Source organism: Eptesicus fuscus, chromosome 9 (genome assembly GCF_027574615.1).
Source record: "Eptesicus fuscus isolate TK198812 chromosome 9, DD_ASM_mEF_20220401, whole genome shotgun sequence".
Taxonomy (NCBI): Eukaryota; Metazoa; Chordata; class Mammalia; order Chiroptera; family Vespertilionidae; genus Eptesicus; species Eptesicus fuscus.
Window position 1 is genome coordinate 84,424,099 of NC_072481.1, and position 21,311 is coordinate 84,445,409.

Below are 21,311 nucleotides of genomic sequence, written 5' to 3' on the forward strand. Positions count from 1 at the left end.
TTGATAAAGAGATCCCTACATTTGCTTTCCCTGCACCACTCAACATTTATAAACATTTACATAGAGGCTGTACTATACCAAACATCATCCTAAGCACGTGGTAAATATTAACTCATTTAACTTTCATAAAGGTATAGGTAACAGAGCTGGGTTTAAACCCTGTACGGCCTTCAGTCTAAGGGCAGAGGAGGCCAATCATCCAATCACAGAAAGTCAGAGCTGGTGGATTTCTTAGGGATCGCCTTTCTCAACTTCTACATTTTACACTTTAGGAAAGCGAGGCGACTGGACCGAGGCTTCACATCTAATAAGCACCTGGGCTTAAAACCTCTGTCTTTTAACACCAAGCCCCGATTCATTCCCATTACAGCACCCTGCCTTACCCTCAATGAAATCTGCTGTTGTCTTCCTTGCAGCTAAGTCAGTTCCAGTTGCTGGAACAAGAAATTACCAAGCCCGTGGAAAACGACATGTCAAAGTGGAAGCCCTCGCAGAGCCTCCCCACCATCAACAGCAGCGTGGGCGCTCAGGATAGGCAGTTGCTTTGCTTCTACTACGACCAGTGCGAGACCCATTACATTTCCCTTCTCAATGCCATCGACGCGCTCTTCAGCTGCGTCAGCTCCGCCCAGCCGCCGCGGATCTTCGTGGCACACAGCAAGTTTGTCATTCTGAGCGCGCACAAACTGGTGTTCATTGGAGACACGCTGACGAGGCAGGTTGCTGCCCAGGACATTCGCAACAAAGTGATGAACTCCAGCAACCAGCTCTGCGAACAGCTGAAGACTATAGTTGTAGCGACCAAGAAGGCCGCCCTCCACTACCCCAGCACCCCGGCCTTGCAGGAAATGGTGCACCACGTGACGGACTTGTCCAGGAACACGCTGCAGTTCAAGCGCTCCCTGCTGGAGATGGCAACGTTCTGAGAAGAAAGGAGGACAGGGGCGCTGAGCGGGTTACCAAGGAAAACTGGAAGTATTATCTGGTTTTTGTAAATGATATCTATTTTTGTATATATTTTATATGGAAATGAAATATTTTAACATTTTATGGGTTAGACAACGTTCAGGACTTCAGGGAGCTAGAGAGGGAACTTTGTGTGTGTGTGTGTGTGTGGTTCTTGTGTACACGTGGAAGCATCCAGAACATAAACTGTACAGAAACTTGTCCACGCGCGTGTGTGTGCCTGTGTATTCATGTTCGTTTGTAGATGTTTGTCCGATACATTCCATTCAAAAACATGAATTAAGACGCACCTTAGTAAGCACCTCCTAATGCTGCATTTATTTTATTTTTTTTTTTAGAAAACATACCAGCTGGTTGTAATGTACCTACATATACTAGCAATTTATTTTGAGCCTATCACTTCCACGTCTGGGAAGGATAGTTTATTTGCAAATGCTCAACCTCCCAAATAACAAGGCATGATAGAACTTATCCTTCTTTTGAAGCCCCTTCCAAAATGGACTATCTTGGACACAGTACAAACGGTCTCACCTCTGGTTGAAAAAGTTTCAGAAAGTGATCTAAGTTCCTATATTCTGGGAGCTGGAGAGGGAAGAGACCCGTGTGGTAAGAAGCCAAGTCCCAGTTAGGATTGGGTTGTTTCAACACTGTGAGGACACCACGATAAAAGGAGAGAGTGTGTTTCCTGGGACTATTTAATGGTCTGTGTTTTTGAGTGATTTTGCCATGAGATTTTCCAGATGATGTTTTCAGATTTGCAAAAACCGTATTATTTGCAGCAGGAGTTTATAAAGACACATCAGGCTCTAATCATCCACAAAAAGGATGATTTCGTCTGCAGGTGTAAGTAGAAGGCTTTCTGACTCTCAGCATTCACTTAGGTGCTACTACCCCTCCATTACCTGAGAGAAGCCGGCCAGTTCCTTGGTCACCAGAATTTTAGAGCCACTAGGCCACATCCGACTCTAAGAGAATTTATTGCTTGATCTTGCACCCTCCGTAAACCATGCATAGGCAGACTTGATGCTTAGAGTAGCTATCCTGAGCCCATTTAATCTTTACAACTCTGTCTGGACAACAATCCTGCATACACGGCCCACCACTCAGCACAGCATCCATTCCATAGTCTGTCCCCTTTTGCCTGCTGGTGTTGGCACAGCACAGACCACAAGCCACCTGATTCATCATAAGGCAAATAAAATACTTCCTGCCTGGTGAGAAAAATGCATTCACATATTACCAAGTCAAGAAGCATGCTATCACCCTGGCTAGTGTGGCTCCGTTTGGTTGAGTATCATCCCATGCACTGAGAGGTCACCGGTTCAATTTCTGATCAGGGCACATGCCTGTATTGCCTGCTGGATCCCCAGTGGCGGAGGGGTGGGGGAGGGGGGAGGTGCAGAAGGCAGCCGATCAATGGTTCTCATTGATGTTTCTCTCTCTTCCCCTCTCTCTAAAATCAATAAAAATATAAAATAAGAAAGAAGCACACTATGTATGGTCTTTCAATCCAGTTCTTATTTAATGGTTTTATTCCAGCCTATTTGAAAACATTTTTATTTACAATATATGCTTTAACAGAATTAAGCTTGCTTGTTTTAAACAATCAAGTCATTAGAACAAGACAAGATTTAAAGAGCAGAATGTGTGATCTCAGTATCAGTGAAACATCATAGAAGGTGCTTTTCAAAACAACCGCTATTATACTTCTCAAAGTTCTGCTCTGCCAAAGTAGAATTAAAAGTTGTATTGTTATATGATAAGTAAATGTGTAGGGAGGAAGGGGATTGCTGAAAATCGACAACACTTGAAAAGTATAAAAGTGTGTCCTTGTAGATTTCATTGTAAATGTGTATTTCTTAGGAGATGACAGATTTGTTCTAAGTGGTGACATTTCATGTTTGTAAAACCAAAATGTTCAATCTGTATTACTCTCTTTGTTATTGTGTATGTAGAAGCTATTTTAAATCATTAAATTTTTTAGATCTGTGTTTTCATAGCCACTGGGTTTTCTTTTTCATATTTCCTTATCAAAAATTAAATACAGGCTTATCTTGGCACTCCTAATACAGAGTCATTTTATTGATACCATAGATTGGATTTTTTAGGAAAATCAAGTTGTGTATATTTTTATCTTGTGTCACTTCGGAGTGTATTTGCATTTGAAGAAAAATCTGGGATCTGTTAACATTACCAAACCCAAATATCTGGAACAAGGCTTCTCTTCACCAGAAAGCCTGTACTTTTAAGTGATGGAAAGGATGATTTCTGCTATAATATGAATGCTGCCATTCATGTGGTTTTAGAATCAAAGGAAATTGTTCCATTCATTCTGGAATAGACATAAAGAAATTTTAAATAAACTGTATTTGATTAAAAAAGATTTATAACCACATAAATTATTTTTAATGTTTAGACTGCTCTTTCACTCAGGTATCCTACTGAGATTTATAGGTGAAGTATTTAAATATACCTTGTATCACTTGCCCACATCTATAAACATTAATTGGTTTTGAAAAAAAATGATACTTGAACAACTAGATCTTTCCATGAAAAAAATGAATACTTACCTTACACCCCACACAAAAATTAACTCAAATAGATCATAGACCTAAATGTAAAACGTAAGGCACTGGCCAAGTAGCTCAGTTGGTTAGAGCATCATCTTGATCACCAAGGTTGTGGGTTCAATCCCCTGTCAGGGCACATACAAGAATCAGCCAATGAATGCATAAATGAGTGGAACAACAAAGCAATGTGTGTTTTTTCTCTCTCTCTCTCTCTCTCTCTCTCTCTCTCTCTCTCAAATCAATAAATAAAAATAAATTTAAAACTTAACACTCTAATACTTCTAGAAGTAAACAAAGGAGCTCAGGGAAGCTGTTGGGAATGATGAAAAGCCTATTATTTTTGTTGTGTGTTTTTTTTAACTGTTCCATTAAGTGAATTTTTAAAAAACAATTCTTTATTGTTGAAAGTATTACATATGTCTCCTTTTTCCCCCCATAGATGCCCTCCAGCCCACCCCCCCCCCCCCCCCAGGACCTCACCACCCCATTGTCTGTGTCCATGGGCCATGCATATATGCATACGAAGTCTTTGGTTGATTACCTCCCACCCTCCCATCCTCCTCCACCTTCTTTCTGAAATTCTGCACTCTGTTCCATGCTTCTATGTTTCTGGATCCACTATGTTCATCAGTTTATTTTGTTACTTAGATTCCACATATGAGTGAGATAATGTGATACTTGTCTCTCTGACTGACTTACATCACTTATTATGATACTCTCAGGTCCCTCCATGCTGTCTCAAAGAGTAAGATATTCTTTTTTACTGCTGCATAGTATTCCATGGTATAAATGTACCACAGCTTTTTTATCCACTCAACTACTGATGGGCACTTGGGCTGTTTTCAGATCTTAGCTATTGTAAATTGTGCTGCTATGAACATAGAGGTACATGCATTCTTTCTGATTGGTGCTTCAGGTTTCTTGGGATATATTCCTAGAAGTGAGATCACTGAGTCAAATGGTAGTTCCATATTTAATTTTTTGAGAAAACTCCATATTGTTTTCCATAATGGCTGCACCAGTCTGCATTCCCACCAGCAGTGTATTCCCTTTTCTTCACATCCTCACCAGCACTTGTCATTTGTTGATTTGTTGATGGTAGCCATTCTGACAGGTGTGAGGTGATACATCATTGTCATTTTAATTTGCATCTCTCTGATGATCAGTGACTTTGAGAGTTTTTTCATGTGTCTCTTAGCCATCTGTATGTCCTCTTTAGAAAGTGTTTATTTAGGTCCATTGCCCATTTTTTAATTGATTTTTTGTCTTCTTTCTGTTAAGTTGTATGAGTTCCTTATATATTTTGAATATTAGCCCTTTATCAGATGTGTCATTGCCAAATATGTTCTCCCATACAGTGGGCTCCCTTTTCATTTTGTTGATGGTTTCTTTTGCTATGCAAAAGCTTTTTATTTTGATGTAGTACCATTTGTTTATTTTCTCCTTAGTTTTCTTTGCCCTAGGTCCTAGGAGATGTATCCGTAAACATATTGCTATGAGAGATGTCTGAGAAAGAGCAGGCCTAAGGGGGCAAGATGAGTAAAGACAATAAAAGGGTAAAAGGAAGAGAAGGAGAAAGGAAGGGAGAAAAGAGATAGCAAGAGGGAAGGGCAGAGGTGGGGAGAGCAGAGAAGAACACAGAGAGAAGAGGCAGCGGGAAGACACATAACAAGAGTAATCAGAAGAGTCAGTGAAACACTTAATGACGTCAAGCGATGTAGATTTTAAAGCAATATTTTCTATTCTTTGGTAATCTAGTTTCTCAAGAAATATTGAGAAACAAATTGTTAGTTGATATGTTGTGTTGTCATTTTGGAAAGTACCACTATGGTGTATGGCTCACTTGGAGCGACATAATACTCATGAGCATATTAAAAGCTCTAAGGAGCCTTTCATTGAAGAACTCTGTTGTGTCCACTGTTTCCCAAAACTTTTTTTACTCTAAGATCTGGTCTAGGATGTTCAGATAGTTTGTCTTCGTCTCCCTCCCACCACAGAAGGATGAGGCCTGCTAAAGAGGCTCATGTCACAGAATTGTGGTTGGTCACACCCTATTTATCAAAGTCAACACCTCTACCTTTAATAGCTCTTTAGAACCAACAGGCTAAGGGCAGCACCTGTTTTGACCTTTAGCTCCCATCCTCCTCCTGAATCTATACAAGGCACCTACACAATCCATGTCTCATCATCTGAATGTTCTAAAGTAAAAATAAGGAAAGCAAACCCATGATTAATTTGGATGAATTTCCCTAAATAATCAACTCCTTTGGACTAATATTTCTTCTTTTTTCTTTAATGCTTTGGGAAGGTCAATCTTATATGAGGAGTTTTTGTTGTTGTTGTTGTTTGTTTGTTTTAAACATCTAATTTTTGAAATATAGTTTTATTTATTTCAGAGAGGAAGGGAGAGATGGAAACATCAATAATGAGAGCGTATCATTGACCCCCTGCTTCCTGCATGCCGCCTACTAGGGATCGAGCCTGCAACCCAGGCATGTGCCCTGACTGGGAATCCAACCGTGACCTCCTGGTTCACAGATTGATGCTCAACCACTGAGCACACCAGCTGGGCTATTTGAGGAGTTATAAAATAAAAGTACTTTTGGGTGTTGGGAAGGGGCTGAAGGGTTTGAGCAAAAAAAACAAGAGAGAGCGAACTAGAGAACTCATGGACATGGACAACAGTGTGGTAATGGCAGCGGGGGCAAGGGGAGGAGAAGGTGAAAGAGCATAGAGCGGATAAACAGTGATGGAAAAAATAAAAAAATAAACTTTAAATAAAAGTATGATTCAGATGGGAACCAAGAAAGAAAAATAAAATACATATAGATGGGAAGAAAAAATATAGAGACAGACTGGCCTATCATGGAGGAGGTGGAAAGGTTTCTTAAAAAAGTGGCAATAATGATAAAAGAGGCAAGATATACATTGTTCTGAAAATAGCACTCTGCCCTGTGGAAGGTGCTAATTGGGGCCCTATGAGTCCTGAAAGCTCAGTTAGGAAACTCTTTGATCAGTTCTAGGAGAAAGGGCCTGGACTAGAAAGGTGAAGAAGAGAGAGAAGTGTTTAGATCCTAGGAAAGTGGGAGGGGAAATCAACAGGACTGATGAAGAAGCGAGGTTGAGGGTGTCAGGCTTGGGCACCTGGACGCATGTGGCTCTATTCTGAGCTCAGAAGCACCAAAGGTCTCAGCATCTCCATGGAACCAGCTGTGAAGTCCATATTTCAGTCCTCCCTGGCACTGAACTTCAGGCTGGGCCAGGAATAAGCAGGAGCAAGCAACACTGGCCAAGAAACCCAAACTGTATCAGGAGAAGGCTACGTGAGCCCCACCACACACACACCCCCGCCATCCTCCCAGGTCCTGAACGTGTGAGCACATGCTTATTCTGTGGTTGAAAAAAGAAAGTAAAGAAGAAAATAGAAAAACAGCCTTGAAAGGATTTTAATGAATAGAGGCCAATATACAAGGGAGAAACCTCAAAAAGGGCAACAAAAAAAAAGGTAGCGTGCTGACTTTTATCTCAGCATTTACTATTACCAGTCTGTAAAACAAATTCTTCTGTAGTTCTTGTGGGGGGCTGGGGTGAGACAGCACATACCTCACAACATGATTTAAGTCATCTCCCAACAACTATAATTAAGAACACTGAGTTAACAGAAAGGGCATCTTATTTTGTCTCCTCATGGACAATTTTCCAGGGAGACTAGAGTCAGCAAGGAATAATGTTAAATGAAAACATACCCCTAATTTTCTCTGGTCTGCCTGGCAGTTAGGATACCATTAGACACCAGACACCATCTCTCCCTCCCCCAGCACTTACCATCCAAAAGTGGTTTATGAGTCTCCTTTATGACCCTGGGAGCACAGGGCTTTTCGGAATTGCCAGGGCCCTTTGTGACTTAAATTCCTAGTAAAGTTGAAGTCTCTATGAACAATGGTTGTGAATGGACATTTAAACATTGGTAAGAGCAGCAACCACTCCAGAGACTTGCAGTGTTGAAATAGCAAGACAAAAGACTGTTGTGGGTGCATTTTCATGAGGATATACAATTGCAAATGGACAATTAATTAATATTGTCCTTGCCCTTGGGCAGTTATTTCCACCTATCTGTCTAGACTTCCAATCAACACTAGAAAGGGCCTAAGATTTGACAAAAGGAGGTTTTAGTTGAATAATGGCCCCTCAATCCTGTTTGCAAAAGGAAAATCAACACGGCAGAAAACAAAAGGTCTGCAAGGAACTTTGGGAAGAGGGCTTGTAGGGTCCTGTCCTGCAAAGGGAAACTTTCTAGAAAAAGTAATCATGCTCATGGCTCACAAAGGAGAGGGGACTTGTGTGTGTTTACACTTCCCAGGTGGCTGTCCTTGTTGGAAGAGGCCTCCAAGCGCCCTGTTTCCCTGCCAGTGCAAATGGCCAGCACCCGTTCACTCCAGTTAGCAATGTCTTTATCTGGACACCACCCAGGTGGTTTCAAAGCTTTTCCTTACCTCACACCTGTCAGAATGGCTACCATCAACAAATCAACAAACGACAAGTGCTGGCGAGGATGTGGAGAAAAGGGAACCCTCATGCACTGCTGGTGGGACTGCAGACTGGTGCAGCCATTATGGAGAACAGTATGGAGTTTCCTCAAAAAATTAAATATGAAACTGACCCAGTGATCCCATTTCTAGGAATATATCCTAAGAGACCTGAAACACCAATCAGAAAGAATGCATGCACCCCTGTGTTCATAGCAGCACAATTTATAATGGCTAAGATCTGGAAACAGCTCAAGTGCCCATCAGTAGATGAGGGGATAAAAAAGCTGTGGTACATTTACATCATGGAATACTATGCAGCAGTAAAAAAGAAGGATATCTTACCCTTAAAGACAGCATGGAGGGACCTGGAGAGTATTATACTAAGTGAAATAAGCCAGTCAGAGAAAGACAAGTATCACATGATCTCACTCATATGTGAAATCTAAGTAACACAATAAACTAGTGAACAAAATAGATCCCGAGACACAGAAGCATGGAACAGACTGTGGAATCTCAGAGGGAAGGCAGGGGAGGGTGGGTGTGTGGGAAGAGATCAACCAAAGAATTTATATGCATATACACATAACCCATGGACACAGACAATAGGGTGGTGAATGTGAGGGCAGGGTGGGCTATAAGAGGTCAATGGGCGGGGAGGGAGGGTTAGGGACATATATGTAATACTTTCAACAATAAAGATTTAAGAAAAAAAGAAAGTGCTTTGCTCATGGAAGCAGAGTTCACTTGGGAGCCTGCAGGATAGCCCCCAAAGTACCCCCTTGTGGTCTGGGAGGGAAACAAAAGGCCCAGGAGGACAATTTGGTTTTTAGAATGGATTCCTCCACCAACCTGACTAAAATGGAGACTTAAATGTAGACCTTGCTTAATGTTACGAATATATTTATAATAATAAGAGGGTAATATGCTAATTAGACCGGACAGCTGAACGACCTTCCAGACAAAGCCGGGGCTGCGAGGGCCCAGCCCCTTGCATGAATTTTGTGCATCGGGCCTCTAGGTTTTTAAATAACTCTCAAGTGCTCTACGAACATGTAGCAGTACCATTATTTCTTTGTCTGCATATCTCCCTATTCTTTTGTGTATTTCAGATCTGGAGCATATTGAGTTCATCTTCTCCATCTCATAGCCTGGCTTACACAGGGGCACAATTTATGTTTGTTTTCTGGCTAACTGACCAGTCAACAAATAAATGAAACCACACCCAAATGCCTCCACCCATCCCACATTGTAAGAGCCCTTTTAAAGATAACAAATGAAAACTGAAATCCCTCCAAAGGGCAGGATTTAGACTGCCCCATGAGCCACTGTTGTATTTTTCACTTTATACAAGTAATTTTCCATCATTTACTTTATAGTGTCCTTTTTTGTTGTTATTGGATGACTGTGATTTCTCTGCCTGCAAGTTCCTGAGGTTGGATTTCATGTTTCAGAGCTCCCTGTAGACACCGCTCCAGCACACTGCCTTGCAACATTGGTGTAACTAAACCAAATCCTCTGTCCCTGGATTAAGAATCCATGGTTTTGGCCCTAGCCAGTTTGGCTCACTGGATAGAGCATCAGCGGATTAAAGGGTCCCGGGTTTGATTCCAGTCAAGTGCACATGCCCAGGTTTCGGGCTTGATTTCCAATAGGGGATTTTTCTCTCATCATTGATGTTTTTATCTCTCTCCTTCTGCCTTCCTCCCTGAAATCAATAAAAATATATATTAAAAATATAAAAAATTAAAAAAAAGAATCCATGGTTTTGGTTAACTGTGATGTTACATCAACCCATGTGCTCTCTGCACATGACTCAACCCTTTTGTAACTTCCCTATCTTGACACTCAAATTGTTAGCACATTACATTTACAAACCTTTCAACCATGGTGCCTACAAGTAAAACAACAATTACCAAGAAAATTGACAAAAGGCTTAATGGAAGAAAAGCTTTATTACCAATAAGCAAATTATAGGCAGACCTATTTAAACATCAAGAAATGCTTTGTTTCTCCCAGATAATGGATAAGATTTTTGCCATAGACATGAGATTTTTGTAGCTAACTGATCATGTTTTCCCTTTTACTACCAAAAAAATCAGAGACAAATTTGATACCCAATGTCAGTAACTATTTACTAGTAGTACCTAATGGCTTGAATATCTGGCTTCCCACTTTTCTCTTTATCTAATCTTTTCTACCTACATTATTCTCTGTCCTCCCCTTTTTAGACTTGCGTGTTCGTGTGAACTATTTAGAGCAGGTAAGAGCTCAGATTTTCGTGGGTGTGTAAAGAAGCATGGGCTCTGCTTCTCCTTCTGCCCAGGCAAGACATTCCCTATAGAATGGGCTGGGCCAATCTTTTTGGGCTCATTGCTATTCTCTCCTGTAGTGCAGGCCCACTGCCAGGGTGCTGGGGTGGGACAAGATCTTCTATTGGCTACTCCTCACACCCTAAATCAAACTTTTCTTGCAACTTTTCCCAGGCTTGGGTGTGGAAGAGTCCACATTTCCATTTCTGCTACTGTCAGTCTCCCTTCAGAGAACTAACACCCTTTGCTGAAATCAGGGCTCAGACAAGTTTTGACATATTTGACCCTCAAAGATAGTGTTAAGGGTTAGTATCTCATTCCTTTTTCTTTCAGGAGGCACCTCAGCCACTTTATTATTTCATAGATGCAAGCTTGACTTATCAGTGCCTAGAAACATCCAAGCCCCAAATGCTCTTCCTGAGAGCAATGTCTGAGCCCTAACAAACAGCCTTTCACATCAGTAAGCTCCATAACTCAAAGATGTGCAGACTCTCCAGCTGCAGGCGGGGGGGGGTGGGGGGGAAGCATGGAAGGAGGGAACTTCCTTGCACCCTCACAGACATACACTTCTCCCTGTGACTGGTGCTTCCAAATGGCAGGCAAACATCCTTCAGTCTTCCCATAGACTGCCCATTAGTTGTCAGGGAAAAAGAGTAATTATATGGTGGCAAAATCAACACCACCAGTGAGGTGCAGGGGGCATCACGTGCCTCCAGAAGTGAGACCCTGACATGGTGACAGCATCCAGCATCACCTATATAATGCTGAATTTCCTTACCTGATCATGAGGAAACATCAGACAAATGCAAAGTGAAGACTGCTTCATAAGTATCCTATATAATAAAAGCCTAGGTGGCATCATGCTTGACATCATCACAAGATGATGACCACAAGATGGCCACCCTCATGTTATCACAAGATGGCAGCCACAAGATGGCCGGCAGGAGAGGGCTAGCAGGGGAGGGCAGTTAGGAGCGACCAGGCCAGCAGGGGAGGGCAGTTGGGGATGACCAGGCCAGCAGGAGAGGGCAGTTGGGGGTGATCAAGCTCACAGGGGAGTAGTTAGGCATCAATCAGGCCAGCAGTACCGGATTGTGAGACAGATGTCTGACTGCTGGTTTAGGCCCGATCCCTGTGGGATGGGGCCTAAACCAGCAGTCGGACATCCTCCAAGGGGTCCCAGATTGGAGAGGGTGCAGGCTAGGCTGAGGGACACCATCACCCCACCCACCATACACAAATTTTGTGCACCAGGCCTCTAGTATATATATATATATTTTTTACAGAAAGGAAAAGAGAAGGATAGATAGTTAGAAAAATCAATAAAAGAAAAAGAGCAATCAGCTGCCTCCTGCATGCCACTAATGGGGATCAAGCCCACAACCAAGGGAATCAAACCTGGGACCCTTCAGTCTGCAGTCTGAGGCTCTATCCACTGAGCCAAACTGGTTAGGGCTGCTTCTTCTATTTTTAAAGGTTGGGGGGACATCTTCTGTAAGTGTCAATGTTTTACAAGACAAAAAAAGGCTATGGAATGTTTCCAGATTAAAGGAAGCAAGAGAAAACAAATCGAAATATCAAATCAATGCTGAATTTCATGAGTACTCTGATTCTGCACTGAAGTATTCTAGGGGAAAAGGCCACAGTGTAGACATGTGTGTTTCAGAAAAAGAATTTTGTACATTGTTAACAAGTGCATTTCAGCAAAATGCTATTCTCATTCTTACAACTTTTCTGTAAGTTTGGAATTACTTCCAAATAAAAAGTCTTTAAAAGAATACTTCAATCTTACCTATAAGGGGTTGGCCGCTTAGCTGTGTGGTCGTGAGCTATTTCACTCTCTGAAAGTCTTTATTTCCTCGTCAGTAAAATGGGTATATTAATAATAGCTGTGCCATTGGCTTGTTATAAGGCTTCAAATTACAAATTAGAACTTGTCAAGCATTTAGAACAGGTTGTAGCCCACAGTCAGCATCATACTGAAAGGAGTTTTATAGATAAAATAGGCAGGTCTAGGGAGTTTTTGGATTAAGAGGGTCCATCAGGGAGGACTGCCTAGGTGAGGGCTTAGAGCTGCCAAAAGGCATACATTCACAGAGGGGGGAAAAAGAGGTGCCACAAGATAAGGGGAGAAAAAGACATCCACTCACAGAAGATAGGGAAAAGCCACATGATATGGGGAGAAAGGAAACAAACTTTCACAGAGGAAAGAGAAATGCTGACAAATGGGAGAAAGAGGAAAGCAGATTTTCACAGGAGATAGAGAATCCTACCACTGAAGAAGGAGAGAAAGAGGGGGGCACTACGTGGGGTTTGAACTTGGAAGCGATATAGTGACCAATCAGAAGGAAATATGAAGACACAAAGAACTGCAGCCTTTATAAACCTTAGAAAAAGGGAGCTTAATGGACTATCCCCCTTGGGACCCTCTCCCTACATGAGAGTCTGTATTTGCTTCCAATAAATTTCCACCCTTTTCATCTACCACCTTTTGTCCGTGGCTTCATTCTTCAAATCCATCTGGACAAGGACCCAGGAAAGAAATCACCCTTGCATCCTGCTCAGGAAAACCACCGACTCAATACAACTGTTTGATAAATAATTTCTATAGTTCAGAAATTAAAAACAAGATGAACTCACAAAACAAATCTAAAATTTCCCCTTTGAGATCCATTGACTAATTTAATATGTCAATGTTTTCATAGATTTAGCATGAACTGTGTATTAATTGTTGGATGGACAATCAAACAAGTAGGGTTCATCAAGTAGAGTTAACAATGGGGAGAAGCTTAAGCCCCTTGTGTAACTTTACTTTTGTAAAAGCAGTGAAATATATTACAAATCAAATGCAGAATTGAAATAAACACAGAAAAAATAAGTACTCATTACTCTTCTGAACACATCTTTGAATATTACATTGAGTTTCCAAGACATAAAGGGGTGATGATATCCTAGATGGTCCAGCCTTGTACTAGGACACAAAGTAATTTAAAAATCATACTTCTCACAGTTTATGACTTCTTTCAAACTTCATAGGAGAAAGTCTTATACCAAAGATTCAATGAAGGGAAAGTAAAATTTTCCTATTTGGGGCTTCTATAATTTCTCCTGGAAGAAAGCAGAGTTGGGGCACTGAGAACTTTTGCCAGGAAAGCCCTCATCTCAGCGGGGCCTGAGCCAACACTGTCTCCAACCATCCCACGGCTGCAGGGCTCCTGAGGAAGACACCTGGTTGGTCCTGGAGGTTCCAGAAAAAATGACCACCTATAGCATTCCAGGTGGGTGTCAGTGCCTTCAACCTAGCAAGTCAAGGTGACTGCAGCATGGAGGTAGTGATGAATATTCATTGTGGGTGACCCCAGAGCTGTGCAGCTCAACAATCTGTGCTAAACTTTGTCCTGATCAAACCAGTCCACCAGGGAGTTGTGCATCTAGAATGCACTGGGTTGGCCTCTCAGATCTCACAGAATTACTGTTACTCTCTGACTTGATACTGCAACCTCACCCTGAGGGACATGCTATAAGAAATAGCTATTCTGCTGTTGCAGTGATGGATTTTTATAGTTAATTTAAACAAGAAATTTATTTAGATAACAAGACACTTGACAAGAAAGGAAAGCTACGTAGGATTCATTTCCTTTAGAGAAATTTATTCTGACTTAAAAACAGATCGCCTCCATGTACAAAAAATAAATAAAATTATAAAATTGTCCTTGATTTTACAGCAATAAATAAAATATGTTGAAATTATCCAATCAAATAACACATGCATGTTGTCATTATTGTTTGTCAAGCAATGAGAACAAAATAACAATGACAGCCCTGGCCAGTGTGGCTCAGTTGGTTGAGGTCACAGATTCGATTCCAGTCAGGGGGTGTGCAGGAGGCAGCTGATCGATGTTTCTCTCTCACATCAATGTTTCTCTCTCTCCCCCTCTGCCTTCGTCTCTCTCTAAAATCAATAAAATCATATTTTAAAAACATAACTTAATGATGTATAAAAATAAAAGTCAAATGAGTACACAAACAGTCTTTTTACAGAAACAGTCTTTTCCCATTTCCTTTTGAAGTCAATCAAATATATCAATGACCATTTAGTAAAAAAATAATAATAGTACAATAGGCCTGGTTGCATATGCCAGTTACTTTATGTACAGCCAAGGGAGGGGAGCGGGGGAAGGACAGGGTGGAGAAAACTTTCTGTGTAAGATGGAGGGTTGTGTAATCAACTCGTGCTTTTCTAACTGAGGATGGCTTTTGTCTGTGAGCTGGACGTGAAGCAGCACATTTGTGTTCTCATCCTTCATTTCCAAATGTGCATGTAGGTGCATCTGTTTCTTTGATTATCTGCCCATCAAATTGGAATTTGATCTGCCTCAGTGACAAACTCTGTCATGCCCATGAGGTTTTTATTCATTCAGGAGTCCTGGATTTCTTTTAATCTTCAATGGAACAACCTGCCCTGCCTCCTTCAAATGAATCTGTTCATTGTCCCCTGGGTTTTGCGTCAGCCATGGCGTGCGCTGGAGAGCCCTCGGTTGTTGAGTCACAAAAGAAGCGCCAGGTCTGCACCCAACACAAGCTGTACAGGAGGGCAGAGGAGATGGCAGTGGAGGAGAAGGGAGAATGTACTGAGGCTTTTGAGAAGTAATCTGGGGTACACAAGTATCCCTTCATAAAGACCCCCTGAGAAATTTCTCTTGAGTCTCAGACCTAGAAAAGCTAAGCGTTCCTAAACAGCTATTTTGGTTGTTGGAGGCCCCAGGGCTTGGTTCTAGGCCTCCTTCTCTTCTCCAAAGAGATCTTTCACAGCACTATCCACCTAATGAGCTAAAGTGGTCGCTCTCCTCAGCAGAGCAAATACTCCCACACCGGCCTCCCTGCTTACACACTGGCCCATGTACAATGTAATTACCACATAGCAGCCAGGATAACCTTTTAAAAACATAAATCACATTCTGGTACCCGCCCACTCAGTGTCCTCCAGTCCACTTTGCCCTTTGACTGGAACCTTGACTTTTAAAGTCCTTCGTAGTCAATCCTGACCCCTGACCTCAGCTCAGACCATGCTCACCCTCCCCTCCCACTTTCCAACCACAGGAGCCTCTTTCCTGTTGTCAAATAAACCAGTCATTCCTGTGCACCGTCCCCTGAGCCTCCCCTCTCAGATGGTCAAGCTCAGGCTTTGTCTGTCACCCAGAGCTCAGCAGTTTTAACATCTCAATCCAGTGTCACCTCTCACCTTCTAGCACATTCACTTCCCTTAATCGTCTCAGAACCCTTATTGCTAGCTCTTATACTTCTTGCCTTTATCTCTCTGTCTACTTCCACCTAAAACATGATCCCACAGGAGTAGAAATCCTCCCTGTCTTGCCCAGTGTTGTATTCTCAGAGCCAAATAGTGCCTGGAATACAACATACGCCACGAATTTATAGACTTTGGAATCACGAGTGTTTTCTCACAGCTACGATCCCAGTACTTTCAGAGTCAAAGGCAAGGCTCATTTCTACTTGCAACAGATCTTGTGACATGCATTTTAGGGAAACATATGTTCTTATGGTTTTCTCCTTATTTCCCCCTTGCACCGATTTGCTCATCTTAAAAAGTAGTTACAAAGGGCTACATGCTCTGCTAAGCTATTCTCAATGCTTAATAAAATGTGGTGGCATAAATAAATCACATAGGTGACTTGGCTAAATATTGCATGATAGAGTTCTATTGGTAACAAGAGGAATCAGTGCCCTGTGTCATTCACCTACCACTAGCTGGTAAAAGCAAAACCTGATGTCCACCCCCCTCCCGCCCCACTTTCTGAGTCAGTGCTGGGAAGGCCATAGGAAAAGGCAAATCCACTGCAGGAGGCCGGTGTAAATCCTCACATCATGGCCAAGGTCAGTTCTCAGGTGTCAGGCGAGCAGACACTGGGCTGAGCCGACCCCAGGACCAGCCAAGGTGAACAAGGTGAGAAGAAAGTGTGGAAGGACCTGCTCAGCAGGATCAGATGGGACATTTTTTTCTAAATTATAAATCAAGCTAAGCACCTCCATTGCTTATAGTATGTCTTTTTTTTTTTTAATTGTGGTTTAAAAAACACATAACATTTACCATCCTATTTTTAGTGATCTGATCAGCACTGTAACATCTCTTCACGTTGTTGTATAATAGACCCCAGAACTCCTTTATCTTCCCATACTGAAGTTAAACAATTCTCTCTTTTCCCCCCTCCCAGCCCCTGGCAATTGCCATTCCACTTTCTGTTTTTAGTCATTTGACCAATTTTTTTTTTTTCCAGAGAGGAAGGGAGAGGGAGAAAGAGATAGAAACATCAATGATGAAAGAGAATCATTCATTGGCTGCCTCCTGCACAGACCCCCAAGCCCACAACCCAGACATGGGCCCCCACCAGGAATCGAACCGTGACCTCCTGGTTCATAGGTCAATACTCAACCACTGAGCCAAACCGGCTGGGGCATTTGACCACTTCAGATATCTCATATGAGTGGAATCATGCAGTATTTGTCTTTTTTTGGCCAGCTTATTTCACTTTGTATAACGTTCTCGTGGTTCATCCATGTTATAGCCTGTGACAAGATGTTCTTCCTTTTTAAGGCTGAATAATATTCCATTGCAGGTATATACCACTTCTTGTTTATCCATTCATCTGGTGATGAACAGTTGGGTTACTCCCACCTCTGGCTATTGTCGGATGGGACACTTCTGCACCTATGTGTACTTGCTCTGGTCTAAGGGACACCTGACCAAGCCCAGGCATCAGTCAGCATGTGCCTCTCTCACCTGCTCGGGACAAACATCCTATAACCATGCAGACTGTGCCAGTCATGGTCCCCACCTGCAGCTGAACCACACACTGCTTCCCAGGCCTCTGCTCAGCTCTCTCACTCATTTTCCATGTGGCTGTCTCAGGCCTTCTCCACTTTCCTCACATCTTCCCGCATGCATTACCACTTGGCTCAGAGTTAGCAGACAACTTCTGTAGATGTGATCTATCTCAGTGAATACGAACATCTACCCAGTTAGTGAAGTTAGATATTCCTACAGGCTATATATTCTACCAGTGACCAAGAGTAATAAAAGTCTGCCTCTAATATGACAGAATCTGACCTCTTTATTTTTCCCATGGCTATTTCCTTAATGCCAGTTGCCATCATTGTCAGCTAGAATACTGCAAGGGCCTCCTAATTGGTCGCCCTCTGTGCACCCTGCCCTTGCCCACCCATTCTCCATCCTGAATTTGGCTGACCTTCCTCTAGCTCCAATGTGCTACCCTTCAGGGGTACTCTAATGCTTTCAATGGTATAGCATACAAGGCCCTCCTTGGCCAGAGCTTCACCCCTGCCTCCCATTCTACCCACACCTGCTTTAGCGATGCATGAAGCTCCTCTTCACACATGGGCCATTTCACACCTAACCTTGCTCACCGTATTTCTCCTGCTTGGCATACCATTACCATGTTTCTTCACTGAACTAATTCTTCATCATTCGGGAATCACCTCGCACCTCTGCCCATTCCTAAGCATAGGCTCTTTCCTCCTGTGCATCCTCCTCAAGACTGGAGTTCAAACTCTTCATTCAGTTTTGGAAAGAATTACTTCTTTCCCCAGACTCCCACAGTACATTCTGAGTTCCTTGAACATGTTCTGGGACATAAGGTCATATTCTCCATCCCCTCATTGCCTTTTTTTTTCTATGCTAAGAAGATATTTCACACTGTAATAGTACATAGGAACTTCTCGAAAGTCCCAATGTTAAGCTTGAGTAACACACAAACAAATGCACTTGGAGGAATGTTTAAATTGTGAATTATAGGTACAAAAGAAACTATAAACAATTTAAACTAGTGAAGAACTGCCCCCCTGTGTGCCTCTCTTTTATGTAAGTATTCATTCATGCATGAGGACTGAGTCACAGAACAATAAAGAATGGAAGTTCAGTTCTGTGGCAGGAACCAAACACACTAAGGTCATAGACAGACATCCATTCTGCGTCCTGTTTTCAGTAGTTCATGAAAAATTAGCCTTTCTGTCTGAGGCTTTCTTTGTGTAAGTTCAAATTTCATTTTGAAAATTCTGAACAAGTTCTCTTTAATTAAAATAAATCACTTTTCCCCATTATAAAAATTTTAAATGTTTCTAAACAAAGTTGGTTGAACTTGTAGAACAGTTGGTCCAAAAGGAATGAGAGCTGTCAAATAATATTAATAATAAAAATTTTGTTTAAGTGGGTTGAGGTTTTTAAAGGAAAGATGTTTTAGGAAATGGGAATTTGGATAATCCTAGGCTCAAGTAGGAATAACAGAATAAAAACATGGTAGTTCACATTTCTTAATGTTTTCCTAGAAAAATGTCTTTTTAATTTACAAAACTAACTACAACCTTCTTTTCTTGCAGGTCTAACTTCATATTTTCATTTTAACTCTCTCAGATTATCTCCTTGAATAGGATAACATAATTAATATAATGCCATAGTTGAAATTTGGAAATGTTTTTAGTTCTCATGAGAAAGTATCTATTCTCATTCATATTTAAATAAAAACAACATCCAAAAAAAGCAATTGAAAAATAAAGAACTAATTAAATAAACTAATATTCACTCAAAAACAAGGGGAAAAATTAAAATGAACTGAAACGAATAGATAAAAAGGATTATAGCAATAAAAGCAAGAAGTAATGAATTAGAAAACAAACAAAAGTAGAATTAATAAGTAAAATCAAGATTTTTGCTTTTAAAACCCCAATAAAAAGAGACAAATCCCTGGCAATTGTGTGCAGAGGGCAAAAAAGCATGAATCTGTAACATTAGAAATGAAAGGAGATATAGTCATAGCAACATAGAGGAAAGACTACTATATACAATTATGTTAATGTGTTTGAAAATCTGGGTGAATAGGACAGTTCTTAGAAATTTTAAATCATCAGGGAAAAATCAGGAAGAGACATAAACCTGAATGCAAAATAATTCCTAAGGGGAAAATATTGAAAAAGTTTCTAAGAACTACCCCAAAATAAGAAAATAGATTCCTATGGAGGTTAAAGAAAGTTCTATCAAAGTCTTGAGAAAGGTATAAATAATCCTTTCATGAGCTAAACAATTACAGAATACAGAAAAGGATCACATAATCTTGATACCAAAACAAGAAAGAAAAAAAAAACAACAACACAGTAGTCCAAAACAGATGCAAAGATTCTAAACATCAGAGATATTAAATTAAATATATAATTTAGATAAAATGTAAATTAAATATGTGGACATGTAAATTAAAAGAATAATACACCTCAGTGCATTAAAAGAATAATGAGTTAGTTCAGTCCAGGTAGGTAAGGCTCGTGTAACAGTAGTGAATCTGTCAGTGTAAATCATCACAAAAATAAACTGAGATAAACAAATCCATATGACTATCTTAAAAATATTTAAAAAATATTCAATATAATTCCACATCCATTTCTAACATACAAAAACTCTTTATATACTAAAATAGAAAGATGCTTCTATAATCTAAAACCAAAAGCAAACAGCATACAGATTAATGAAACAATAATGTCATTTCCACAAAGGTCTAAAACAAAAGAATGACTTGTCTAACCAGTGTAATACAGTAATAAAGGTATTTTTAAAATCACTTTAAACAAAAAAAGCTTAAGGGGAATTTATTGTGAAAATTAAGGAAACCAAAGAATAGAAAACATAGTTGAACCTCACAAGAGACTGGACTTGGACCAAAAAAAAATTCCAGAATACAAGGTAGCTAGCTATTGTCTTTAAGTCTCTACCTCTGTCTCCCGGGAAGCAGCATGATCCCAAATTTGATTCATTCTGTTTTCTCAGAATATCTACTAACTCACTTTTTTTCATATATGGTCCACTATGCTTCTCTAATGGCAGCCTCAGCCCCTAAGGCTATATGACCTTCCAGCCATTATCTTTTAAAATATTGCTATGGCTCTCACCAATTTGGCTCAGTGTATAGAGCATTGGTCCACGGACTGAAGATTCGTGGGTTCAGTTCCAGTCAAGGACACATACCTTGGCTGCAGGCTCAATCCCTTGTGCTGGTCAGGGCTCATACAAGAGGCAACCAATCTACATGTCTCTCTCACATAGATATTTCTTCCTCTTTGTCCCCCTCCCTTCTACTCTCTCTAAAAATCAATGGAAAAAATATCCTCAGGTGAGGATTAACAAAAAATAAGTAAATAAATAAATAAATAAATAAATAAATAAATATAATATTGCTATGACCCATTTTCTCTCTCCCCTCATTCTTGGGCATCAATTAAATGGATGTCAGATCATTCCACTTGATCATATTTGTCTCTTACACTTTGGTAGATACTTCTCATCTTCTTGTCTCATCGTGCTTAATTCTTCTGACCTATTGTTCAGTTTGCTAATTCTCTCTTCAGCTGTATCTAAACTGCTATATTAAACTCTTAATTTTAGTGTTGTTGTTTTTTTATTATTTTTCAGTTCTATAATTCCAAGGTGGTTTTCTTGTTAATATCTAAACTATAGTTATTTTTTCAGTTCATTACTGAAATTCTTTCATGAGGGTTACAATTATGGTTATTTTCTTATTTAAACTTTCCTTCTGTCTTTATTAGTTATAATTCTCCCATAATGAATAGTTTTTCTTCATAAACTATTTTGTTACCTTGAAATGAAATTTGAAAGGAAAAGCAAGACAAATGTTTGATTATTTTCAGAGTAATAGTTGATGCCCAAGCAATCTCCAATGGTAGTCAGTCAATATTCACTTACATTTACCCATATATTTATCTTTTCTATTGTTCCTCATCCCTTCCTGAATTTCTATATTTGCATCTGGGACTGGTTTCCTTGTGCCTAACACATTCCCTTTAAAAAAAAAAATTGACTTTTGGTTCCATGAAACTTAATGCATGTGTAAAATCATGTAACC

General features: G+C 40.6%; 1 protein-coding gene across 2 annotated transcripts in view; it reads left to right on the forward strand.

Moving 5' to 3' along the window:
* NEDD9 (neural precursor cell expressed, developmentally down-regulated 9) overlaps nucleotides 1-2,957 on the forward strand; it is a 43,560-nt gene extending 40,603 nt beyond the window's left edge. For both annotated transcript variants that reach the window (XM_008146113.3, XM_028152428.2), the window contains one exon: nucleotides 417-2,957. In XM_008146113.3, the coding sequence (XP_008144335.2) occupies nucleotides 417-926 (510 nt within the window). In that variant the 3' untranslated portion in view covers nucleotides 927-2,957. The remainder of the gene's footprint in view (nucleotides 1-416) is intronic.
* The last annotated feature ends 18,354 nt before the right edge of the window (nucleotides 2,958-21,311 follow it).